Source organism: Harpia harpyja, chromosome 19, assembly GCF_026419915.1.
Source record: "Harpia harpyja isolate bHarHar1 chromosome 19, bHarHar1 primary haplotype, whole genome shotgun sequence".
Taxonomy (NCBI): domain Eukaryota; kingdom Metazoa; phylum Chordata; class Aves; order Accipitriformes; family Accipitridae; genus Harpia; species Harpia harpyja.
Window position 1 is genome coordinate 6,400,823 of NC_068958.1, and position 27,767 is coordinate 6,428,589.

Consider the following 27,767-nt stretch of genomic DNA (forward strand, 5'->3'; position numbering starts at 1 on the left):
CAAATAATTTACTCTGATTATAAGACTCTAGAGTACTAAAGGAAGATTTCTGATAGTAACTTGGTATTTTAATATAATGGGAAGACTTTTAAAAAAAAAAAAAAAAGTGTTTTGAGGTGGGGAGTTTTCCCAGGTTACATTTGCTCTGAACTGTAATATCCAAAGCCAACATCTCTTACACAAAAAATGAGAACTTCGCCTTTACTGTCTTCTGCTTTGAAACTAAATGCTCTAATACCACCTCATTCCAGTAATAAATGTGTTGGAAGTGCATCTAGCAAGACTTTTGAGGAGTGCCTCTCAGTGTAATTTACAGGATGTCAACCCTTGTAGCACTTAAGCATCTGCTGTTTTAATAAGAGCATTGCTTAAAGTGGTGTGCTGTTCCAGCAGTCCCACTTTATTTATTTATTTATTTATTTTATGAACCTGGGAGGAATTGTCATAGCAGTTGTTGCTGGAGATTCCATCACTATTGTGCTAGGTCGGCATTGTGCAATCAAGGCATTGATGGGCCCTGTATTGCAAATTGTGTAATACGAATTAAACACAAGTAAGATTGGAAGGATGGAGCGCATGTCACTCAAGGACATGGAAATTGTACACAGGTCTCAAACCTCTCCCATCTCACGATTCTTCCGGTCTGGGGACAAAGATAGTAACTTTTCTTGCACCCGCATTTGTTATGAAAGTTCTTATGTGTTGTGAAATTGTAAACTGCCGCATAGTTACTGTACTCTGAGACAAACTTAAAAAGTAAAATAGAGGGTATCTATTTTATTGTATTTTCTTACACTGAAAATCAATATAGGATGCTGATAGATACCCAGAATAGATTCTCTATACTAGAATTGCAGTGTTCACTGGATGCTATAAAAAGTCTGTGTCTGACAGCTGCATTTCAAAGAATTATTTTTCCAATGTACTAATTAATTCCCTTCAAATAAATAGTCATACAAAAAATTAAATACAACAACATCAATATTTAATGGCATCTGCTTAAAACCCTTCTGGTCTAGACTTCTGAAGACGTGCAGGGGTGATATTCACAGATCCCTGATAAAGAGAGGATGCAGTGTGTGTGTGTGTCTGATTTCATTTAAGGAGTTAATGACTTACTCCTTAAAGATGTAATTGTGAGATACCCTACACAGCCCTGCTCAAAAATAATGGGTTGTAGGAAACAACTTCATCTCTCTTTGTAGGCCGTTGCACCGTGAATACATATTTGGATGTTACCAGAAAGAGGGTTTCTGTTTGCCGAATGGGATGAGCTGATCTCTGCCTTGCAGCATGCAGGATCTTCCAGTTGCAAGCATGCAGAAGTAATACTGAAAGTGGGCTGTAATTTTTCTCTTGCTTCAGGAAAGAGTGAGCCTGAGTGACCGACATCTTATTCTGCACATCACATTGTTTCCTGTTCTGCTGCTGAACAGCACAGCTACAAGCTGACCTAAATTTATGGTTATCTTACGAGATGCTAGTCTACTCTTGAGCAGTATTTTTATATGTGAACTGGCTGTATTCTTGTTATTGCTATGTTATCAGCTGCTTATTTTGAATGGCAGGCTTATGGAGAAGTGAATTTGTAACAGATTTGCACATAATTTGTGGGCACTGTTTATTCCAAATAGACCTGTAGAGTTGGGGAAACCATTATTTTCTGGAAACCAAGCCAACATCTGTTAGACTTCCTCCCACAATAGTGGTAGAAAAGAGCAGCACCGTGCTAGCCATCTTCTTTTGATACTTCATGGTTTATTATTGCTGTGATAGGAAATCACAAGTAGCACATTATAATGTAAGCATTCCCTCTGTTTACTTGTTTGTTTGTTTGTTGTGGTAGCCTTCTACTTGATCTTCCAAGAATGTGAGAAGAGTGGAAATCAGGATTGTGTAGCTGTGTAGCTTTATTCACAAAATTTCACTGCATGTGCTCTGTGTGCAGTACGCTTCTATGACATATTCTTAGTAAAGCAATTAATTAAGAAATACTCCTGTAAAACATGCTGTGCTATAATACTGACTATAAACTTAACCAGAAGCTCTCCATTACTTCTATTATGAAGATTTTAATAATGTTGAACTGTAGGTTTAGTCCTTTAACTAATAACGTCACAGTTTATGTGGTGTGGTGGTCTTGGTTTTGTTTGTCTTCAAGACAGAATGCTTTTTATCGCTGTCCCAGTAATCAGTCCAAAGTACAGCAAGCAGCTTTACGCTTGGAAAAAACTGTAGCACCCTTTCAGAAAATATCTTTGGCGCCTCAGATTTTTTCAGCCTGCTAACACATTCAGAACACAGGACAAGCAGCTTAAGATCTGAATGAGATTGTTCACCAAATGAGTTGGTGCAGCATATTAATTTGCTAGCACTTCTAAATGCCTGCAGTGTTACAAGAGCCTGCAATGTCACTAAAATACCAGGAGCTTTGTTGGCTCTAAACTCCTTAAAAGAGAGTTTTAAATTCTTGTCTGCTTGCCGTAGCCTTACCAGCTTTATAAGGAATTTCGAGATCTGTATTTGAAAAATGTTTCGTGTCCTCAGCTTAGCAAAGTTAGTAAGAATCTTTTCCTGGTAGTATTAGTTGTCTTGGAGTTTCATTGTGCTGTAGGTTTTACTGTAGAGCTCGTTATTATATGAGGCTGCTATTAGTGCTTTTATCTAGATACCAATGGATACATATATTGCATGTTTTGAAATGTGTTTAATCTCAATGGACAGTCTAGGATTTATGTTGAAAAAATAGTTGCCTTTACAGTTAGGTAAACTAACATAATGTGGTTTTAATGAGGCTGGATGCAGTCAACCTGATTTTTTCATGTGTATTTTCCATTCCATCTTAAGATTGTGAGTTGATATTTAAATGCCAGAGTAGAACTGATATGACACTGAACCATTTTTCTTCTTTTTGTCTTTGTGTAGTAAACCAACACCTGCCTCCCCCAGAAACAGTATTCTGTCTGGCAGTTCTTGGAGAAGAGGGATATGAATGGATTTTTAAAACTACAAAAAGTTTCAAACTTTAGAAGTCTATTTTCAGGTCTTAAAATGGATGCTTTTATTCAGAGATTGAACCCAAACATTTTAGTGAAAGCTGTCTAGATGGGTAAAGCATAATGTTAGTGCCTGCTGCAGCAGAACTTCCATCTGAGGTTTATGAACCAGTACCCAATCACTGTTCTGAACTGGGAATTGAATATAAAGCTGTCGCAGCTGCATGTTTAGGAATGGAATTAAAAAAAAAACCCAAACATTTAGTGCTGTCCCTTGTTTCACTGGTACTGGATTTAGGCAAATATGTAGTACTGGAAGATGGGATGGGCGGAAGCAAGTAGCCAGACTGGTGTGACATACGTGTGGCTTTTAATCGTAGCTCCAATAGCACTGTTATAAAGTGGGTAGTACTTTTCTTCATGACTGTGTCTAAAAACTAGATTAATAGAAGATGACTGTTTACTGCTGTAATTCACATTAGGGTTGTGAAGATGTGTGCTTATTCAAGCATTGTGAAGGCTTGAAATCTATATCATGGTACCATCATCATTGTTACAGCATGAGTTATAAAACACTCTCATGGTTTTTTTGGAACCCAAGGACGTGAGATTGTTGTCGCAAGAAAACTGAATTACCCTTTTTGCTTAGCTAGACTTGCCTATCCAGCTTATGAGCAGAATATCCTTGCTGAGGGAAGCAGTCTTTACTTAAAGGATCAAAGGATGTTGCTTTTCTTGTTCAGGATGGTGAAACATTATTTATTCCTGATGCTTAGGTTTCCAAGTCATATTAGTCAAAAGAGAGTGTAATTGTTGATTTATTTCCATAGAATGTTCTGACTATTTTACTTTGAGAGGGCAGAGGCTTTGTAGGCAGCCAGGGTAGAAGGTTTGTACAGTCAGTAAGAAGATGCCCTACTTTCTAGAAACTGTAATTTTAGGTTATCTTGGTTAGCATGTATGGTTAGCATACTGAACTTGAGCTTTGTCCGTTGGGGCTCAGAGCATGGTATTACTACAGCATCTTTGTGGGACAGTCAGCAAACCACTATGTCTCGCTCGCTGTGCTGTGGTTCTCCGCTTGTCTCTGATTTCTCTGTGAACTGGTCCCTATTTCAGATCTGTTAGGTGTATAAGTGCTGCCTATACAACAGGGCTGCTGTTAGAGCTGGAGGATCTTTGCTGCTTCTACAACTTGCTTCAAATGCTCTCCGATCAGGTGGTTGGGCACTTAAAATTTATGGATGGTAGACATAATTGTGTTATAAAACTCTAGTTCTGTATGCTTCATGAATGTCATGTTTAGAGGGTAGGAAACACTGATTTCTTCCCATTTTACAAAGCTCGGTGACACATGCTCTTTCTGTTCTTGTATGCATGCTTATTTAGTGTGATGGAGTTAAATTTACCTCTTTCCCTTTCGATGCTTGTAGTTGTCTCATGTCCTGTGGAGAGTCTCAAGTATCCTTGAGTGAGTAGCTCGGATGACTCCATCACAATCCACAGAGCATTGTGCTTGGCTGTGTGCTTGCCTCTGTATTGACTCTGCAAACCTGAAATGTGTGTGGGAGAACTTTCTCTTGTATTCTAGCGTGTAATTTAATTGATGTTTGTTTGGTAATTTGCCTCAGATTAAATTATTCGTTGTCACTACTGAACAAATGCTTTGTGTGCTTTTGGTGGGTCAGCATTTTGCACAATATTTCCCCTTCTTTATTCCACCCACTTGGCATTCATTTATTTTTGCCGTGATCTTATTACTGAGAACTGAGAGAGGCTTCTGTTGGGAGGAGGGGGGAGACCCAGTGGAGTTTCAGAGGGGCTTTATATAGTGATTATTTGGTTAAGGGAAATGTGATTACTTTTCCTCAGATTTAAACTCTGATTTAACATGAGTTCACACTATAATTAATGGAAGTTGTTACCTGAGGGTAAACTTTATAGAAATGGAATAGAACTGAGCATGTGAGAATATGAGTATATGCTCTCTCTTGAGGAAAAGAAACTGAAGTTATCAGAGAATCTTTGTTTATTGATAGCAATATATGCTTTGATGCACAGGTGGATGTTTCTGATCCCTAGCAAGATGTCAGTGGTACAGTTGCCACATTAGTTTTGGTTTGACCATATTTTAGTTTGTTAATCATAGATTAATTTTGTGGCCATACAGGTGACCTCATCTTTTGCAGAGAAGGGGCATGACAAGATTCGGCTTAAAGTTTGAGTATTTTATGCAAGTGGGATCAGTCTGAAACAGTGTTGTTGTCAAAATCAAGACAAATGGCCTGACTTTACAAAGTACTGCAGTGTGTGTGCAAATGCAGCGGGGGTTAGTCCCTTTTCTGAAGCGTTTTATCACCTGAAAAGCTGAGATGAGAACGTTAATAGGTAATAGGAAAATATTTGACAGGATGTTAGCTGCATTTCTTGGTTGCCATTTTCATAGCTGTAGGAAGAGTTGGGTCTTATTGTAATAAAAAAAGCTGTGTGACAAACCCCAATAGATGGATTTAAGGAATAGTGTCTCTTCAGCTTGTCTTCAGCTCTTTGCTTATTTTCTTTCTGGCCTAGTTCCAGAATTAATCTATTTTTTTGCCAGTGTTGCTTGACTCCACTCGACAGAGTGGAGTGTATGAGTGGATAACACTGAATTATGAAATGCACTTTGAATAGAGTTTGTTAACAAATTTTGAAGTGATCAACTTCGTGTTTAAAATTTAAGTTGAATTTATACCTAGGCTTGCAGACATTAAAAAAGCTACGTACTCAGAACGATAGTGTCATTCTATTGCATTAGATTTCCTGAATCATATATATCTCTCTTGAGAAGTCTCCTGTTTTGGAAACCTAACTATTTCTTGGTCAGAGCAGAAGCACCAAATCTAATTTCTGGGTTAAAAATGGAATGCAATGGCAGATAGAAGGCATAGCAGTAATCTTATTTGGTCCCGAGTGTGAAGTGGCCCTTGAAAAAATCTAGGACTGTATTTGTATATTTGTAATGTCATGGTATTTAAGATATTAAATGCTTTTTGAACCACATTTGTAAAGGAGTGCTTTAGTCTTTTTCAGCTGTTAGTTCCATTTAATTTGGAAAAGAGAGGAGGGAACAGTCTTGTTTACACTTTTCATTTGAACTTTAGGGAAGGGCTTTGGACACGCTTCGGGAGGCGGGGCTTATTTTTTGACCCTAGGTATTGCCATTGCTCCAATGACACTAGGAGGGAGCCTCCAGCTAAGCAGAATTAGTGACTTTTACAACATCTTTCTTTTCAAAGCATCTGCATAAATATCCCATAAGGACACCATGTCTGCAGTGGAGTTTGGTAGTCAATTCTCAGAGAGCTTCACAGCCAGAGGAGGAGGTGAAAATGAGTCAGAGGAGTAAAGGCTGTTCTCTTCTGTTTAATGAATAAATACATCTTCGCATTAGCATCTGTGTAGAAAAGAGAATTGCACACATGCTCAATTCTACACCTGACAGGTGATTAGTTTAATAGAGATTAGAAGATTGGAAGTTTTAATATTGAGAATACCAGGCATACCTGGCGATGCCTTTACTTTTTTTTTTTAGATGTAGCCCATAAGGGCTACATTTAGTTAGAGGGAGATCAAGAACTCTTATTTTGCGAAGTTTAACAATGTCACTGATTTTTTTTTTTCTTAAGTGGATATATATAAATATAACGAAATTAAACCCCCCCCCCCCCCAACCAGACAAAAAAACCTCCCTCACTCAAGTATTACTCCTCCAAAGAATTCAAGAGAATGGGATTGAAATTCAGGAGTCCCTAAACTCCAGCTCCGTGCTTAGAGCAGTGTCATGTTTCAAAAGGTTTGTTATTAATGACAAAATTGTGCACACGAGGATGCATAGAACAGCTTGGATATTCTACATGATGAATCCACTATGGCATTAGTTTACGAAGAAGTTGGGCAAAAAGCTAGTTTCCCCAAAATACATTCCTACAGACTACTATAGTTTGAAGTATTGTTCTTGTGGATAAGATTGTACTACGGTAATTCAGTATGGTTTTGGATAAGAGGGCAGAATTGCCTTTTTTGTCTGTGTCTTTTAAATGGATCAGCAGGCTTGTTTGTTTTTCTGCTGTAGTTATCCATGCAATAAGCAGGAACACTGTATGGTTCATTTTTAATAATTAGTACACAGCTGCCCAAAGGGGAAACTGTGTGGGCAGGAGATCTTGTTGATCTTTGTTTTAACAGCTGGTATTATTAAGGGAGAGCTTCGCAGAATGGAAAAAAAAGAGGATGAAAATCAGTCAACAGTTAATCCAAAGACGTAGCCAGGCACCAAAAGATTTACTGGGAATTAGATGTAAAATTGCATTTGTTCAAATTATTTCAGAATAAAAGAATGGGTGTGTATTAAATCAGGGAAGTGGGATGGTGGTGGGGAACACCAAAAAGTTGCAACATTGTCAACTGAAAAACCTTACTGGAACAACAACAACATATATTTAGCATTGTTACCATGCTGCAACTCCTGAGGGAGGCAGCTCAGATGTGGGGTTCTGCTGTGGCTCATGATTTATGCCGTCCCAGCAGCAGAGCGATGCACACCAGAATCTGCTCATTTTCAAAGCTCTTGTTTATAACGCACAGAACAGTGAATCCCTGTGGGTCATTGCAGCTTTCAGTCTGCAGCTCTGGATACTGTCAGCAAAAACCAAATCCTTGTCCCATTCTATTCCTCCAGGATGAGCAGAAGGAAGAGGTTAGCATTGCTTTGTTTTGTTTCTTTGTTTTTTAAATGAGTTTCATGGGTATCATTAATGCTAATGGTAGAGATGCATCATCTCTCTGGGCCCCAGTAGATTTTAGTAGTTATGAGCCTTTGTTTAGCTTTTGCTTAGCTAATGAGTCTGGATTTTAAGGTCTAGATTCTGCTGCTTATCCCCATACCTAGTAGGAATAAGTTCACTTAAATCGGTTGAATTGTGCTAGTATCACCAAAAGGAGAAAGCAGCATGTGCATGTTTGTCTTCAGTTTAAATAACTGAACATGTACAGAAAAAGGTCGAAATGCACTCAGTCCTGCAATAAAAATAGTTGGTATTTCTGACCTTACATCTGGCATTAGTTGAGGTTTCTCTCTTATTATCTTGCTCTTTAAGAGCTTTCTTATATCCTGGGTTGTAATTTGCACATTATAATGTATTTTGAAACAAAACTGTGTCCTGTTCTGGGGTTTCTTGCATGTATTTTATAAGCAGAATTGTATGCTTGAAAAGAAGTGTTCATTTCTGAATGGTCTGCTTATGACAGATGGTTCTCATTGTGGCAAAGTCGTGCAGTGCCTCAAACCTCAAAATGTATAAACTTATTTGAAGGGAATGAATTGCTGCTGCAGCATGGCCATCTAAGAACGGTATCCTTGGACATTGCAAACAATGTTTTTTGAGCATTACCTTTTTCCTTATTTGAAGAAAACTATAATACTCATTTTCAAGAGCATGAAATTCTGACACCTCTAAGGTGCACATTTTCTCTTTCAAGAGGTGTTATACAACTTTCTTAGAAGCGTCTCCCATGATGATGACAGCAGATGACTTGTGTCAAGTGTCTAATGCTTCTGTATGGCCTTTTCAGGTAATTGAATAAAAATGAAATGGCACCTATATAATGCTCTGTACTAGATGGACTTATGTTCTTCCACATGTGCCATTGAGGGCATGTAACCTACATAATTGCACATCAAAATCTCCCTTGTTCCAAGAAAACCAGGCTTCCTGTTAGCCTTTTGTCTGCAAAAGGACTGTCTTCTTTTCCCTAACTATCCAGTATCCTTTGATTTGGTTGCTGTTTCTTTTAATGACCTATTGCTCATCTGCTCTGTCCTGCTCCAGTTGAGCTGTTCGTATCCTCCTGCCTTCTCACTCCGCAGAATTAATCATTCCTCTCTGTTGTCTTACCTCTCACAGCATCTTTTTAAGCTGCTGCAGTACCAGCAACCACATCCTCTCTCTTGTATGGCACATCCTCTCTCTCACCTTCCTTCCTGGCTGCTGTGTGAGCACTGTTACTTGCCCTGTTGCTATAGAGGGACCACAAGTTCTGCTTTACCACATCCTTTGTAGGATACAGCAGGCTAGGGGGGGGAGGAGAAGGCTTGGTTTGACACCAGGATGGCAGAGGTGGAAGATTTGGGGGGCTCGAATAAATTTGGGCTCCAGTAGGTTCAGGCTCCAGTGAGGAAGGCTGTTTGCTGTAGTGGTAAGAGCAGCTGCTGGAGCCAAGACCAGGAGGTTTCTTGCAGGAGCACCTGCTCCTCCTGGAGCTCCACCGCTCCTGCACCAGCAGCCGGGCGGCAGCAGTGACTCATAGGCTTCTGGCCACTGCAGGAAGGAGTAGTTTCAGTTCATGGTTTAAGCTGTCAGCAGAGAGAAATAGACATTGAGAGTGCGTGTGTACATCTTGGCAGTTGATACTGGTTGTACTCACACAGGGAAGCATCTCCTGTGAACCACGTGTCAGGTTTTGCAAGGCTTCCATAACAGGTGTTAAAGTAGGTCACCAACGTGAGTGCTCGGGCTGTGCTCCCGGTGACCTGTCAGGCAGGTGGAGGTGTCTTGTTGCTGACCTGATGCTCTGTGCTGCTGCTGAGGGAGTCGCTCTCCCTCCCTTCCCTGCTTTCAAAGCTTGCTAGTTGGCTTTGCACTGCTGTTTGTTGTCATGCTCTGTGTAACCTACTACTGTGGTTTAGAGTCTGCTGTTGTGCATCATCTTCTCTACAACGAGGTCATAAGCTACACTAGTATGAAGACAAGCTCAGCATTTTCGTTAGTGGGGGACATACCTATGCAGCTTTACTGTAGGTGCGTCTTTCTGTTAGATGTTGCAAGTCCATTTGTTCCATGCCAACCCTGATGATCTGGTTGTACTCCCAAAACTGGCCATGCCTCAGTGTGGCTGTAATACTCGTTTTGTTCTCCAGGTGCTGGCCGCTGTGTCATATGCTCAGGTGGCTTTTTTCAGAAGTGCTTCTTGTTTGACTTCAGTCAGGTTTCCATCAAGGTAGGGTTAGGGTATGGCCGAAACATGCCTGTGAGACAGCACTTCTGCTTAATTAGCAGGAGGGGTCACTCTTGAGTTTGTGGAAGGTGGTTTTCTGGGTGGGGATGAGTGTGGTTGGTCTTGGGAGCAATTAAGAGGGTTACTCCCTGTTGCTACCCTTTGCTGTGCAAAGGGCCTTGCTATTATACTGGGGCAACATTATTTTAAATCCAAATTAAAATTGGCATAAATATTAGAACTTATTTTGCTTTACAGCTTCAGCAAAATGCTGAAGAGAGTAAGCATTTCAGGGCTGAAATACAGACCAGAAACTGCTTAATTCAAAATGTTTGTTGGAACAACTAGGACAATTAGAGGTGAGTTTATTTAGCAACATAAAAGATGTTTCAACATAAAACATAGTCTGTTTCCACTCTTGATTTCTGGGATATCTCCCCTCCGAGTTTGAAATGCACTCAGTTGCCTAATGATGCAGAAAAGAATCTTATTTTTGTTTCTATTTTCATCTAACTAGATCAAGTTCTGAGGTGAATCAGAAGAGATAAAAGAATAGTTAAAACCCTTTGGGGGATTAATGGAAAAATGAGTTTAAGGGATGGAGATGAAGGGAGGATGGAGGTGAGAGAGTAAGATGGATTTTTTTTCTGGGGTGTTTATTATTCAGCTTGAGTGGAAATATGCCTGTTTAAGGTGAAAGGTCAGGAAGAATTTATTTAATACTTAAAGGGTAAAATGAAATTAAACACATGGATGAATAGGAGATCTGCATGAAAAGTTCATATGATCATAAATAGCTTTGTGAACAAGAACCGGATATACAAGGGTGATGGAAGGGTAGATTCATAAAACAACTGGTAAAGCCACAGAATCATTTGAATGTCAACCAAAAAGAGATGGTCTCTCTGTCCCATTGGTATGCCTTCCATGGTGCCATTAGTCCTCCTTGTCTGTGCTGCGTGAAGCAAAAGGTTAGTGTCCTGTACTCCATTTCATACTTAACATGTATAAACACAGATGTTTGTTTAGCTGTGATTAACTGAGGATTTCACTGACTATAGCTGACAGGTTTTATGTGGGAAGTTGTCTCTCATCAGTAGTGGCTGAGTCAGCAGATGCTGAAGTGCTTTTGTATTTTCTGCTCATCTCTGTTTCCTACAAGGCTCTTGCAGTGGTAGCCTGTACTTTATGCATTTTCTTTCATTATTAATTTGCCTGAAGACTGTTAACATTTGCATACAGTTTTATTGTAGGTCTCTGAGGATCTGTGATCTGAATTCTGTTGTATTCTGCTAGTACTATAGTGCCATATGGGACTTAACCAAGGCTATGAAGGTCTCATCATCTTGTTAATTATTTTTATAATTTGAAGTTGTTAAACCATGGAATCTAAAAAAAGTAATTTAGAATTTGAACGCTGTAATGTATTCTTGATCTTTAATTCCTCTTTGCCCATGGAACTGGGTGAGAGTGTTTAAAAAAGAGGGATGTGGGAGGAGAATGTATGAACCAGAGGTGAAAAAGAGCATTTAATTCCCCTATTCCTACTTATGTTTTAGGACGGTGGATAAACAAGTATTTTTGGGAGGAAACGGAATCGAACTCCCTGGACAATGAGGCAGTAGAAAGTCTTCAAATACTCTTTAACATTTAAGAATCGTGGGTCTTATATTACATTGCTGGATTAGACTTTATAGGAGGAATATGCTAAACATAAAGGCTTTGTTTTTCTGTTACTAGCATCTGAATTTTCAGCATACTCTTTCTTCACTACTTGTCTCTGTATTAGCATTCTTCTTAATTTCGCACTTCTGCACCACTACCTGTGAAAATAGCAGAAAGAGTGACAGAGTGACAGTTCAGCCTGGTTACTGGTATGGTAAATGCTGCCACCTAAAGCTAATCTGAGCAGGTTTGACATGATGATTAAAATTGCAGAATTAATTGGTAAAGTCTCCCAGAATCTAATGTTTTGTTCACATTTGAAACCAAATAGAAATCCCAGGACTTCTGGCCTAGCTGTATGGTGGAGTTGGACTCCATGTCATCGGCCTTTCTGTTTGTGAAAAGCACTTAGCAGACACGGGGAGTACAGCGACCTGAGTGAGTATTGTCTGGCTGCAGAGACACTGAGACTGTAACTCAAGAGTAGAGTGAGGACACCCCCTTTATTTCAGTAGAAGTTAATGCTCAAGCCCTTTGGTGGTAAATTTAAAGCCCCATCCATCATTGGATCTGAACGAGCCTTGTGTTGAACTATTTTGCAATAGATGGAAGAACTCTTGAAAGAGGAAGGAGTATCTTACTGAGCTGATCTTCAAAGACCACATGAATAACACTTCTTTATTGCTCAATAATTGCTTGTACTCCATGTTATGTGGCTTAGAAATAGGAAGAAAGCTTTTCTTGCTTTTGTTTTTTTTAATGGCTAACTTATTTCTTACCAAAATACTTTGCATAGCTGGGGAATGTGACTTCAGGAGAACAGTTGAGAAGTGAGGGGATTTGACAGCTTGAAGTAGCCCTTAAAATGAGGAAAAGCGAATAGGCAGCACTATTTCCATTTTAAGCATTGTCAGGGTAACAAGCACACAATCGAGTTTCAGAAAGAATGCATGAATGTGAGGTTATTTGGGCAGCAGTAAAAATACTGGGAGAGAATTAATGGAAACAGAAATGAAGTTAGAAACACACTTTGCCTTAGGGATAAAACTTTCAAAGCATTCTGGGTCCTTGTATGTCCAATTCCCATTCAAGTTAATGACTAAAGTTCTTCTTTCCTCTTTTGAGCTTTAATTTTTGTGAGCATGCTCAAGAATGTATTAGGCTCTGAACAAACACGATGATGCTGTTTGTTCCAAGCAGCTTGCAGCAGAGGCTCTGCTTTCCCACCCATGTGAAGTCAGGTGGGTCAGCTTGTATGTTCAAACTCCTCCATCACTTGGGGAAGGCATGAAGTGTTTGCTCTGGCATGTGTGCTGTCATTGGGAAGCTGATGGAATCTGGTGAAGAGGAGTAAGTTACAGCTGTATGAGTAGGTTAATTGTGTGCACATCTTGATTGTCAATCAAAAGTCTATTCTTTTTAATAAGCTGTTGATATCACAATAAGTATAGGGACTTGAAAATGGGAGAACATGAGGTTTGGCAGGTTGGAAGGCCAAAGGACATAGACAATAACGTGAAGGCGGTGGTAGGAGCCTGCTGTGATACATGACTTATTGTCAGTGCAGTATTTTGCTCAGGAGTGTTCTTAGATGTAAGCCAGTCTCTGAGTAAGAGGAAAGTAGTGAATGCTTCTAGAAAATGTTCTGGTGTTTCTTTTTCAGAGAAAACAGGTGCAAAGTGACCTTTTGTTCCCCCCCTCACTGTGGTCTGGTGGGAGCATTCTCACTGAACACTGTCATGCTTCTTGTCTTGTTTTCTTGCTTTTCTTGAAGAATGTTAGCGCCTTGTGGAATTTATTGTTTTCTAATGTTATCCTTAACTGGAAAGGTGAGGAGGCTGCAAAAACGAACAGAGGAGTATATGTGTATTGAAATTGAAAGCTGAAACAGCAGATCATGAGCCATCTTCCAGCTGATGTCCAAACCTGCGCAGCTGTAGTGGCACACTTCACCTGCTAAACCCGTATCCATTGCTGGTAGGGATGGTGTGCTTTGTGCTGAAACCATGTGGTGCTCTCATTAGACTGCTCCTGGTTGCAGAGCCAAGTTCCTTGAGAGCCGAGACAGATAAATCTTCACAAGCTGCACTCTTGCTGCTTTTTGTAAGGTAGATGCTTCTCCAGCCACGCACCAGCTTCTTCCTGGCTTCAGGAGGACAGTGATACCTTTTCTGATCTCCGTGTTTGAAAATCCTCATTGAGTTTTACTGTTTGAGTACAAGAAGCTGCTTATGCCCAGTGCTACAAATGCTCAAGTTAACCAAAGTACTAGCTAATTTACTGATGACATTGCCCCCTTCATGGGAGATTTTTTTTTTTATGGGATCAATTACTATGAAGAGCTTTTTTTAAGCTGTAAAATGATTCTGGAGTTCAGCAAAAACTGAAGTGAAACATAGTACTGGAGTTTGGGAATCTTTTGAAGAACTTACTTTTACTAGCAGGCTGCTTCTGGGAAATCTTTTGTGGGAGGCAGTCTATTATGGAGAAGGGTGAAAATCTCATTGTTAAGGATACTAAAACTAGACCACATTTGCTACAGAACAGTTGAGGGTTTTTTTTACCCTTCAGATTCCATGTGATAATGCATTTTTGTAATGAACTTTGGAAATTCTAAATGAATTAAAAAAAAAAAATCTTTTCAATATTGATTGTTTGAAGGCATGATGTTGTTAACTACTCTCAAAAATCTCCTTTGCAGAAGTTCTGGATTTTCATTGATTGCACGTATCCCTGGACTTTGGGATTCCATGAATTAAAGGTTATGCTTTACGATCAAAGCATTCTGTGTACTCTGTCATCCCTATGATTCATTAGCTTTAACACAGAGCCTTTGCCTACCTTCAGCTTGTTGAGCAGATCCATGAAACAAAGAGGACTATCTGTGTTGGGTCCCTCTGGCTGCACTGCATTTCCTTTGGAATCTCATGCTCAGAAAGTGATGGTGTTGCCAATTTTACTGACTTTTTTCATCCTTAAGGAACACACAAAAGAGAACAGATAATGGAATACATGACCCCAGTGTAACACACTGTTGTGGGGCGTTGGCTGCTTAGTGAAATGGCACTTGGGCCAAAACTGTTCCATGCCCGGAAAAGGACAAACTCTTTTCTTCAGCAAAGTCCGCAGAAAGCTAAATTTCATCTTGCCTTACTTCTTGATAGTGGAGGTCAGTGCTTGTAGTTTACCTGGTTGAGGTTCTTCTGGTTACAGCTCAGCCCAGGATGAGTGTCTCTGCTCACTTTATAAATAGAAAGTTAGCATCTTCACACAGTCGGTCTGTCTGACAGCTGTGCTGCCGTGTATTTGCCTTTGCACTGTACATCATGGAGTTTTCTTTCACCAAACTTGACATAGTGAGGCCACTGAAACAGTCCAGCAGATCCACCTGTGGGATAACAGACCAAACTGAGGCAGCCATCTGGAGCCATTTTCAGGTTTTTATTCATGCTCTAATCTAAATGATGCTCTGAGAATTGAGTTAGGGTGGTGGTGATTGTGGTGGAAGAGGTTTTGACAAGCCACCACCAAGATTGCTTTTCCAGGGTGAACCTGCTCTATCTTTCTTTGCAGTCAGCAGTCTGACTTATCTTGAAGGGCAGGATCTCTTTGAAAGGCATTCTTTCCTATGGGAAACCATGACCTTTCCTCTTCGTATGGGGTTACAGTAGGATGCTAAGTTAGTTTTTTGCTACTAATACGGTATATCTGATAAGGGTGGTTTAATTTGCTTACAGGGATTAGGGAGTGGATTTCACTCCCTGAGATTTCCCTTCTCAAAGTTGGGAGTGTGTGTGAAAGCATGTACACTTGTGAGTAATGGACTGCCTCGTGGGGTATTTATTTTATATGTGTGTGTTTATGTTAAATAATGTAAATTGTGGAAGAGTAGGGTGTGGGATAGCTATAAGACCTCTTTATCAGAAACCTTAGAAAGGCCACGTTTGCACTATTTTCTCGACACCAGCATAATCTGAGAGATCAGAGGTTGTATGTTTGAAGCAGAGCAGAAGGTGCCTTGTTATGCTGGCATCACACTCCAGACAGCACACCATGTTCCATCCTGATCTGAGCCCTCTGGGAGGAGGAGAGGTCCGTGATGTTACCCACGTTGTCTTTGTATTCTCCCCAGCTGTGAAATTGTCTGAAATAAGGATTTGTCTATATGCAAATATGTTCTGGCTTAGTCCACGTCTTCCCTTTCTGCAGAATACATACATCCTCTTTTTGAGTGAATGATGTTACATTGGTTTATATTGCTGGAAGTCAGGCTTTTATTCTGTGTAGTTTGAATATTTTTTTAATTTTTTTCCCCCCTCCCTCCCAGTTGCCCTTAGCCACTTTTTCTTAGTTCCTGGAGCACAAGGCTTAGAAGTTCTTTACTGTTCTTGTAACTTTATACTATTGCCCTTTTGCTGTTCTCCCCCCAGTGCCTCTTGAATTGACTAATAGTGACATAATTTCAACTGAAGCTTAGTCTGGTTTGGCTGAACTGGCTTAAAATAGTACCTTATGCTAAACCACAGCAAATATTCGGATACACAAACCCTGTGTGTCCTATTCCATGCATGTTACCTGCTGTCTTAACTAGCTTCTTGCTAGAGTTTTGCAAATTTTCCACATGTAACATGGTTCCTATTTCTTCCCTTCAAAATACAGCTAAAGCAGTTCTGTTAGCAAGTAGCAGCTTTTGTGTATGTGACTGTTTTGTTCAATGCTGGAAGAATCTCTACTGATACCGACCTAATTTACTGTCAGAGCCAGATATGCTACAAAGCAGAAAGTGGTATTTGCTTAAAAGCAACATATTAATAAACTAGGCTTTGTAGTAGTTTTCTGTTATTTTTCTACTCTGTGCATCTAAGGAAGTGGGTTTGTATTGCTTTGATAACATTTGATGATAGCCCTACAAACGGAAAGTCACAAGACCAAATCTTTGGCAGGTGGAAAGAAGCATTGCTTCTGTGAGAAGCTTTAATTGTGGCAGCTAAGCATCTGACCCGAATCTATTGCTGTGGACAATTTTTTGGAAAATGTTGTAAATCTAACCTTTGTACTGCAGATGTACAAACTTACTCTCTATTTTCCGTGTAAACCATTATGGAACCTGATACTAGATAAGTCAGGCTGATATTAAAGACCTTGATTACACTGTGTTTCTGTCAGGATAAGTATTCTGTGTATCACAGTTTAAAAAATATTTTTCAAGTCTTGTAGAAACATTAACTTCTGAAATGCTGTGTGGGATGGATGATTATGGAATTTGAGTGTTGTTAAAGTAACTAAACTTTAAAAAACAAGGTAATTTTAGGTTAAATCTTCAGATAGTAATAAGCTGGCTTGGATAATTAATTTGGATTTAGAGTTGCTTAATTTCTCTTGGCATTTTCAAATCCCAGACTGACTTGTGGAATGTTCTTGATTGAAAAAGATTTTATTGAAAACATGTGTGACTGTTTTTTTGAGGGCAACAATATTTGAAGAACAAAGTAGCATCTGTATATAAATGGAGGGAGACAAGAAAACTTAGCTAATGTGATTTTTTTTTTTTTATGGCATCATTTGTTAGCACGCCTTCTGTTTTAGAACAAAACAGGCTATAGGGGAAGTAAATTCTGTTCCATGAAAAGATTGTTAGCTGTTCTAAACAATGTTTTAAATTCCTAACGCTGACAAAGCTGGAGTCTAAATCTGTGTTTTTCAGGCAAAAATCAGAATTATTAATAAGGAGTAGACACCAAATTCATGGAACTTCTATTAACTCTTTAGACTAAAATAAAATACTGGCAAGAATATCTATTTTTTATCCTTTGTCGAAGTACGTCTTTATATTAGAGGGTCATATTCAGTAGAATTGCCAGAATTTCTGAAACAAAACTGATTCAGAAATGAGGAATGAAGAATGCTACTGAATTGGTCTCATGTTAAAAGACAGATTTCTGTCAATGTAAAAACCGATGTCACTACAAAAATGTCTAACTGTGGTAATGGAAAATATTAATAACACTTTCTTTATGGTGATATGCACTTTGGAAATTATTTTTAGTTATCTCTAAGTTCAATGAGACTAAACTATTCTTTTTTGATTCATTGCAGGACCAGTTTGACAACTTAGAAAAACATACGCAATGGGGTATTGATGTTCTGGAAAAGTATATCAAGTTTGTAAAAGAAAGAACAGAGATTGAACTCAGCTATGCAAAGCAGCTTAGGTAAGTTGCTACGTAAAGTTCTGGACTTTGAGTTGCATCTGTTCAGAGCCTGTAATCATCTCTAAGTTTACTGTTTCAGTGGTGGTAATGTGTTTGGTTTATAATAATGGCTTTTAGAGAATAGCTTTAATTTAGAGAATGGAAAGCTAAAGTTAATTTAAGGTACTGTTTTATTATCTCTGCTAAAAATCATATGCTTTACAAAAATAAAGGTTATTTAGGTGACTGAGTAGCATACTAGGGCTTACTCACGATTTATGCATGATTAATGGCTCAGGCTTTGAGGATAGCATTGTAATGTTTTCCATGAAATTAGGACTGCTGCGCGTAAATGCTGAAGGGTTTAAGAATTCAGCAGAATAATGATCATTTGTTGTAAGGCAAAGTTTAGGGTTTCTTTCCATAAGACAGGCTCTTCATGGATACTTGTTGGAGAAACTGCAGGTCAGAAAGTCTCAGCCCTTGGAAATTTTGTCTATGTAGTTAGCCAGGTTGCAGCCTGAGATTTGAATTTTGACAGTTTTATAATCTTGCCACTGTTCTTGTGGTCTGTGATCTGTCTCCTGAACAGAGCAGAGATCCTGTGAATTTATCTCAAGTAGCTAAATTACTGAAAATTCCTGCTGTGTATGTTCTACATATCTGGTTCGACCATCAGGTTGTAGGTAGAGATGAGTGTATGTGAACCAGACACAGAAAACTTACTCCTTGATGTCAGATCCATTGTAAATGGGGAAGGGGGAAGGGAAGGGGTGCCAAGAACCCTCCCACAATGAGTAGCTCTTACCCTGCTTTTTCCAGTAGGGTAGAAAAAATGAGAGGTGAACAGGGGTTAGAGGGGAGTACAACACACAGACAGTCCTCCTGCTGCTGCTGCTGAGAGAGGCTGTGGTGCAATATTGTTGGCAGGTACTAGGGTCCAGGGTGGTAAACTGGAGGTGGTGGAGCTAACTGGGAAGGGGAGTGCAGGACTAATCCTTCCTAACCCTTCCAGTAAATCCATACCTTTTTTTTTTTTTTTAATGACAGTAGTACATATTAGAACTCCTTCCATCTTCGTACTTATAGAGGTTGAGATCTGAGGTTTTAGTTGAGCTGTATATATCTAAAGCACAATGTCTATTAACAAAGCAAAACAAAAAATCACCCAGAATTTTTGATGCTTGTGTTAGAATGGATTTGAGATGCACAATGGCCTGTTCTTTACGAGGAGCTGGTAGTTGATAAAACCGTGCCTTTATGGTTATGTGCTTTTTCAGGGGAATGCCACAGGGATTTCCCAGGGCTTCTGCTATAGACAAGCAGGAAATAGAAAATGACTTGTGCAGGAACAAATTGCTCACATCCTATGGAGATGAGAAGAGATTGAATTACAGAGGCAAAATGAGCTGGAAGAAAGAGAGTGTGAGTGGACTGGGAAACCCCAGCAAAGTATCTGTGTGAGCAGGCCTGTCTTGTGAAGAATCACTAGACTCACTGAATTTCTTAGGATGACAACTATTGGGTGTAAAGGGCATAATTATGAAAATAAACACACAAACAAAATGTTTAGGGAAAGTGGGAGATAGTTTTACCTGTGACTATCTAGACACTCTGAACTCCTGAGTTTTATTTCTTACTCTGTCCTAGACTTCCAAAACAAACTTGGTCAATTTGTTTCTTCTCTCCGTATTTTAATTCCCCACATGTAGCTGCATTTGTCATCTGTCCGTCCGTGTGTCTCCCCCCGTCCCCCTGTGTATTGTCCCCCACCCTGCTATGATCCGAGGACAAATACATTCATCCCTGAGGAGCTCTTAAACACAATGCTGTTTGGAGTCATCTAAGAAATTAGAGATATAAAAGGAAAACAAAAAATGTAGACTTGTCAAATGTTGAGATAAAACAGTGCTGGACATTTAAAAAAAAAAAAAAAAAAAAAAGTCATGCATCTGCTTTTAATAAGTCTTCCCAAGCCTGGTGCAAACCTTTCTTATATCATATCCATTTGGCGTAAAAGAGCTGCGGCATATCACTGCATGTCATAACATGCAGACATACTATTAAAAAGGGACAAGTTAACACAAGATACCCCTGTGGATTTAACTCAAAGTTTTATTTATAGTGTAAGTAAAGCTGCTGAACTTTATTTTTGTAAAATGTATGTTTTCTGCTTGGTCTCTGGGCTCCCTAGCTAGCTATTCTTCCTGTCTTACTGTCTACATCTCAGCCTGGTTATCTGTTGAAGTTTAATTTGCTTCTATTTAAAAATGTTTCGTTCCTTCCTCTTTATAATTCTGCAGATACATATGTAATATTTTGGTTTTTAGAAGTGCTAAGTTAGATCTACGTACTTGCAGGATGCTTCAAATTTATCTGCTTACACCAGTGGAGGAAACTCCGGTGTCCCATGCCTTGCACATTGTGCCTGCACTATTCAAGCCCTGCTTGTACCATTTACAATCAGTCCTGGATTGAGAGTCCAGTTCAGATTTGACTTAATTCTTTTACATTATAATTATTGAGTCATTATACTAGGCTGGGAAGGAAGGGATGCTGAAAGTGTGGTAGAGTGTTGACTTGTTCCCGTGTTTTGTTTTGAGCTTCAGTTGGATGTGACATGCTGGACACTGTGCCCTGAGTGCTGAAGTGGTGTTTCGTTGTCCTCCTTTCCTAGTCACTACTTATCTTAAAGCACGCACACTCCTGAGCATCACAAAGTGTGTCAAAAGCCTTGCCTAATGTGATGATGGACAGATAACCTTGAGGAGGACCTATAGGAAAAAAATGCTTAAGATCTCAGGAATCGGGAACCTCTGGTGGATGATAAATGTGAGAGAAAGAGCAAGATGTCAAAGAAGTGGAAATAAGGGAGCAGAGAAACAAGCTGGAAAGGCAAAAACAATGATGCAGGGTAAAACGCAAATAGAAACATGAATCGAAGACAGGTGCACAGGCTAGCCCAGTATCTTTCCAGAATTGCTATTTTACTGCTGGTCTTTGATCTTATGTATTAGTTCCCTCTTTAATCAGTTAGCTCTGAAGGTGTCATTGCTTCGTGAGCTTGAACCTGGGAAGTGCTGGTGTTCTCGTCATGACACTGTATGATTGCACGCTGAACTTCAGCAATACTTCTGGATTCAGTGTCACTTCTGGTTTTTTTGTGTGTATCCTGCTTAAAACCCTATGTATGTTTTTGATTTAAAAAAAGGGGGGGGGTGAAATAGAACTCAAATATATAGGCTCAACTCAAATATTTTGTCTTTTATAAAGTACATAGAAATAATGAAATGTTTAACCCAGATGCTAATCCTTGTTACATGCTTTCAGAATCTTTTTTTGTGTGAAAGCATACTGTCTAGGTTTTTTTTGTGCCAGCTCCATAGCATTTCTACACCTTTAAAGATTAACAAGACAGTAGCTGTGTATGTCAGAATTAATGGGGCAGCATGACAGTGCAGGGAGAAGTGCATTCTGAGTGTGTGTGAAAATGCCTTATTAGTGTAGTCTTCTGTGCATGTTTTCTTGTGTTTTTTCCCTTCTTTAAGCAGGTGTGTGGAGGGAGGCATTCCCATGGCATACGAAGAGTGCTTATAAGACTTACTGTAATCATGCAGAACATTTTGCAGAATTCTTCCTGTGCCGGTATTCTTTGGTTGAAGCTGCTGTACGCAGAACTACAGAAAAGTTCATTGTTTCAAAGCATGCTCTTTTCAGAGAAGGCAAAGACTGGAAAGGAGATGCTCATTTGGATCCCTTCCAGTAGGGATACTTAAATTTTGAGAAACACGTTTGTCTGTGCAAATCTGCCAGGGTTCTGGCTACTACTCTGTTTGGGCAGATGCTTCTTAATTCCTTAAGAAGAGCAAAAGGAATAAGAAATGTGAGACAAGAGGCCCTGCTGTCTCCTGGTTAGTAGTAAAACCAGCATGCAACAGGGAGTGGGTTACACCTCTGAAAAAGCTGTTTCTTTTCAACTGGATGTGTTCTGGGAGTCCTCCAAAGAGTTTGGCACAGATAGGTCAATGCAACTTGGTAGTCCTTCAGACAACGATTCTATCAATACCACTTGTATGTTATATTCTTAATCGCTGAAACAACCTTGTAAAGCTTAAACAAATGGCTTCCATTTCTGCAGAGGCTGCAGGAAAGCATATAGTAATAGGGCTGAGTTTAGAATAGAGGAGATCCCAGTACTGCAGCACCGAAAAGATCTTAAAATTGCTGTCTGGTTTGCATTGTGGAAAGGATGCATGGTGTTGTATTGTGCTGCAGTGCAATATGCATTGCAATGCTGAGCTGTTAAGTATCAGCAAGGGGTATGGAGTGTCAGGTGGACAGCACACATTCATTAAACCCTTGATGTGCTGCTGGTAAGGGGCTTGCAGTCAGTGCTTTCAGGACAATGAAAGCTATATACTAACTGTCAAATGTGTTAACAGTTATGTTCAGATTTCTTATTCAGGATATGATCACTTGAAGAACATATCAATATTTTAAAATGAAATCATTAGTTTGATGTGGGGTAACGAGAGATGCAATCATCTGTGCTAATTGGGATAATCAAATTTCACGTTTCTCCCAGTTGATAATCATAAAATGATCCCCTTTTTGTCATCTCAGTGCAGCTCCTACAGCTTTATGAAGATTTTTCTCTTCCTTGAAAGCATCCTGCTAAAGGCAGGCAAATTTGCCTAGCCATGAGTGTCATCTGCTGCAGCAACTCACGCTTTAATAGGCTGGCTGACCTTTGGATATGGAGTAGCACCTTCTACTGGGTGGAGTTTTTAAAGCATGCCTGTGTATCTAAGGTCCAGTGTTTATACTGTGAAAGGGTCTCTCCTTTAGATCAGGTGAAGGAGACTTGTGCATCAGCAGAATCAGAACTGGGTTGTATTGACTTCATGGCCTTAATTTATGAACTTCTTGGGTTCAGAATCTGCTACTTTATTGCAGTTTAAGAGACTGAAGCACTGTGCGGCCCATTCTTTGAGTGCTACTACAATGCAATCAAAAAGCCTAATTACAATCATACTTCTGAAGAGGTGTCTAGTCACTGCAAATAAAAACTGGAGCCCCACAGAATGTGTGTGCATGCAAAGATTATCCAGTTAATTTAAAGGAGATTTTAAGTTTAATTTTATATACATGTATTTTTAATTTTAGGAATCTTTCAAAGAAATACCAACCCAAAAAGAACTCCAAAGAGGAGGAAGAATACAGGTATGTTCATGATCCACTGCTGGGTGAGCATGCATTAATGGAGGAAGGGGAAAAGTTTGGGTTACCAGCTAGGATTTGGCTTGTAAACTGAAGATTTTAAAGTCAAGTTAAGAGTATAGAAATCATAGATGCAGAAATAGGCTTATATGGTACATAGTAAGGAGTGGATTTTCAAAGTTTGGATTTGGTCTGTAACTACTCAATTCCCTTTATATGTATGTTATGGTTTCTGGATGCCTGGTTTGGGGGGGGGGGGGGGGGGGCGTTTTGTTTTTTTTCATGTACCTTAAAAACTTTAAGCCAGACTGTATGATCCTGGCCCTTTGAAGTGAATGACCAAACTCTTTAACTACTTTCAGCAGGAACAGTAACAGTTGCTAATTTTAGCATGAAACTTAAGCAGTCTGCGTAAGTATTAAATTACTCAAATGGACTGACAACACAGATTAGTAACCTACTAAAGGGGTAATGTTACAACACCACAGAGAAACCAGTGGTTCTTGAAGAGTAGGGTGAAGGGTGTAGTTTGTACTTCCAGTATCCTGGGAGGGATGGACACATGGCTTGCTGCTGTTGAAGGATGTTGCATGGCCTCAGCTGACTGCTGTTGATTCATGTATTTGGACTATATGTCCCTGGTGGCATGGGACTAATGTAGTGCTCACAGATAGCGATGGCAGAGTCAAAGCACAGCTCCTTCACTGAGTGACACTGCGGACATGGATACAGGTGATGATAGACCACATGTCGTTAAGAACATTCCTGCCCTTGATGAAATTAAAGATACTCTTTAAAGAGAACTTTCTAGAGGAGGAGCTTTTCCAACAGACAGGTTATAAGCCAGAGCAAGAACCTTTTTCTTTAGAACGCTCTGACTCTGAAGTTTCTCAACATCAGTGTTTTGTAATGCATCAGCGTTGAACAAAGGCATTGCAGAGTCTGACCCTGCAGCCTTGTATTGCAGGAGGCTGCTCTGCCTCTGGAGAGCCCAGCAGCAGACTCAAACCCTTGACCTTGAAATTTCAAATGTTTCAAATGAGTTTGGATACGGGTCCAACTGTATGATTATATTAATTTAGATTTTTGGGTCAGCCCCCCAAGCTGCTGTATACAGTTACTCTAGTGGCTCGTATTAACAGAGATAACAGCCTTTTCATTTTCTTTTTAATTTCTTTTTAGTAACATTATTTGGGAATCAGTTATTTATGCCGTTGTTTTCTGAGATATTGATGTTTACACAAGGAAGCTTACGCTACCAGCACATCAGCTGTTTTGGTCTGTACCCGGGATTAGGAATAAATCTGCCTTTGGGTAGCTATACCATAAATGGGTATTTTGAGTTTACTACGGCCTTTTTTGACGCATCATTCGTTGCTGGAAAAGGATATTGGAGTTAAATGATTCATGTGATGTGGCACAGAAGATCCTGTGCATCCTTTGCCCTTTTAAATACAGTGTTCACCTCAGTATAGTTTCCTCATGTCTCTAAACAATGTCTGGGGACTTGTCATGCGACCTTTCAGTGCCTCGGACGCTGCTTTGAGACAGCCTGTCTAAAAATGATCTGTTTTCAAGCTTATTGTCAGTCTGTAGTTCTGTTGCTTTGATCCCTTGTCTTTTGCAACTGAGATTTCTCTTGAGGCACCACAGCTTGACTGTGAATGTGGCTGCTTGTACTGGACTATATTTTTAGTCTTTTTTTTTTTAGTTTCTTTTTTTCTGTTTCTTTTCTCTGATGCTTTTTTCATCCCTACTTGTGACACTTCCTTCTATTGCCTCTAAATCTCTCCCTCTTTGCTTTGCTTTTTCACCTTTAGGTGATAATATCAGTGCAGACTGCTACCATTTAATATTAATCCTTTTTCTAGTATGTACAAGTGCAGTGCTTCAAAGCTGCTGTTTTCCAGCTGACCAGCACAGCCAGCTGGGGTATTTAAATGCAGCTCTGTTGGCTCTGTGCTGAATATGCTAGTGACATAATCTGCTGTTTTGAAATTGTGTGCACAGATGTTCGTTTCTTCCTTTTAATAATACATGGAATGTTGTTTAAGAGATTATTTTATACAAAAAATAAACCTTGCAATGGAAGGTCCTAAAAAATATGAGTTGACAATGAACACCTGGTTAGTAAACTCATTACCTTTTTGAAAACTTTATAAACTATAGCTGATTTAAATCCGATTTACACTATGAAAAGTTTTCTTTTCTGTACTATGCTAGCCAAAAATTGGTTGCTTAGGATTTTGCCCGGTAGAGTGTACTGATGACTCTGCGCACTGAATTGTAGGACTTGAAAGAGTGTAACTAGAAATGTTTGGTGAATAGTGAAGTCCCAGAGCTGTGCTGATAAAAAATGTGGCACTCTAAAACTGTGATATTTTAAGAGCCAATGTCAAACTGTCTAAATCGAGATAAATTTACCAGACAACTGTCAGTGTGTGGGATAGGCTTCCTTTTGAGAAATTCCTTCACGTAAATCTGTGCTAATTCATATTCAGTCTCACGCAGCAATACTAAATGCTTAAGAAGGATACAACCTCCCTTTGCAGTGTGTCTCTCTGAAAAGAAAGGGACTAAAAGCAAAATGCATTTTTGTCCTCTGCAGGTACACATCAACTAGAGCCTTCCTAGCCACTTTAAATGAAATGAATGACTATGCCGGACAGCATGAGGTCATTTCAGAGAACATGACCTCTCTTATCACTGGAGAGTTAACACGCTATGTGCAGGAGCTGAAACAAGAGAGGAAATCGGTAATTGAACATTTTTTATTATTCACAATTAATTGCTATTTAAGACAGATAATTAGTGGTAGGGGAGTTCAATGTTAAGCAAAATTTATTTGTAGTTAATCAACATGAGCTTCATTGAGAACCAAGCATTAAAAAAGTGGGTTGTGTGCCCTGGCCAAGCCACTGAACCATTTGAATCAAATGTTATAAGATCAGACAGCAATGCCTTCAGGAGAATCCCTGCTAAATAAGGTGAGAGACCCATCTGTGCTTAAGGCTCTGTTAGCCAAAAGCTTGCTTAAGGAAGAGTCCAGTAGCACTGTGTAAAGCCTGAAATAAACAGAGAAACTGTATTACTGAGACTGACTGAAACAATTACTAGGATCTCAGTTCACATTTTCCTGTTTCTCAGCCAGATCTAGTCAACAGAACTTTCTAAAAAATTATTCTAATGAGAAATACGGGGTCTGTCTTGTTTTGTGTTGGTGGGGAATCTGGGTTTCAACCTGTTATACTTCAAGACTGGTAGAATTAGGAGCTTTATGTTAGTACTGTATTTTAGCTAGTAATTTAGGAACCTATGTGCCTGCTACAGTAAATGTTCAAAGCTGATTAATTTGCGTGTCATCAGCTCTGAAAGGCATATAGTTGAGATGTGATTTTTCTTCCTTATCTTGAACCCTTTTATCCCTGCGACAAGTGGGCATAAAGTAGCAATTCTAAGCATTATTGTTACAAACACTCATAACACAGGCATGAAATGACTAAACAAAGTGCAACAAGGCAAGGGAGCATCAGGGCATTCTATTTCATTTCCAAATTGTTGGTCCATTACGGAAAGTGCAAAAATACTCTTGCTCAGTCCAACAAAACTTTAGTCCCACTAAATGTTAAGTATCTGTTGAAGTGCTGTGCAGGACCAGAGTCCTGGAAATTACTATCTTTTCCTAAGTATGGTGTTAGGATGGTAAGTCTGTCAACAGAGGAGCAGAATATATAGACATACCTTTAATTTGCAGAATGGTGTATAGTCTTTCAGGGACTTAAGAGTTTGGCAGCAACATGGAAGGATGTTTTACATATAGCTGTGATGAGAATGGTTTCTCAGCCACTTCTATGACCTTTTATTCAGCATCGACTCTGTACAATAAGCAAAACAAAAAAAAAAGAAGCATTCTAGTATGGCATTTTCCTGTCACTTCCAATGTTTTTACCTAACTTTTCAATTATATGGGTGTATAAGGTGACTGGAATATCTATTAGACATTTTAAGTACAATGAAAGAGGACTTCCTATCTTTCTTATAAAGAATGTGAGCAGTAACTGTATTTACCTTTTTTGTTTTGTCTGTAGACTTTTGTAGTAAGTATGGCTTAGATAGGTAATGGGTGAATGACAGGAAAATTATTTTAATATTGGTTGAGTGATAACAGCAAAAAAACCAACTGACAGTATATTTACCTGCTGTTGCTGATAATTCTTAGCCTTTAACAGAAAACACTGTCAGTCATGGTTGGTTGTTTTGTTCTTGTAACATGAATATAAGCTATATGAATTACGAATCCTTGTCTGATTCCTGTAGACTTCTCATTTATGAGCAAATGGTGTTGAAAAGGAAACTGTTTCCGCCTTCAGGCATTTTTCATACATAGCCTCTCACTTCATACCATAAAACACAAATGCATCAATCATGCTGGGATCTGCAGGAGGGGAAGGTGGTGGTTGTGTAAATATCAGAGAGAGCTGATGCTTTGGGAAAACCTTTTATGATACAGATCGATGAATGGCTTGGTATTTCCAGAAATTTTGCTGGCAGAGTTCTCATGCTCACTGCTTGATATGTCGTCAGCTGTTATGCTACAAGTTCGTAGAATCATTTAGGTTGGAAAAGACCCTTAAGATCATTGAGTCCAACCATTAACCTA

At 39.3% G+C, this 27,767-nt stretch overlaps 1 protein-coding gene across 26 annotated transcripts in view; it reads left to right on the top strand.

Moving 5' to 3' along the window:
- Nucleotides 1-27,767, top strand: part of FNBP1 (formin binding protein 1) — a 104,251-nt gene that overhangs the window by 14,933 nt on the left and 61,551 nt on the right. For all 26 annotated transcript variants that reach the window (XM_052815551.1, XM_052815557.1, XM_052815555.1 and 23 more), the window contains exons 2-4: nt 17,793-17,908; nt 23,054-23,110; nt 25,716-25,863. In XM_052815551.1, the coding sequence (XP_052671511.1) occupies nt 17,793-17,908; nt 23,054-23,110; nt 25,716-25,863 (321 nt within the window). The remainder of the gene's footprint in view (nt 1-17,792; nt 17,909-23,053; nt 23,111-25,715; nt 25,864-27,767) is intronic.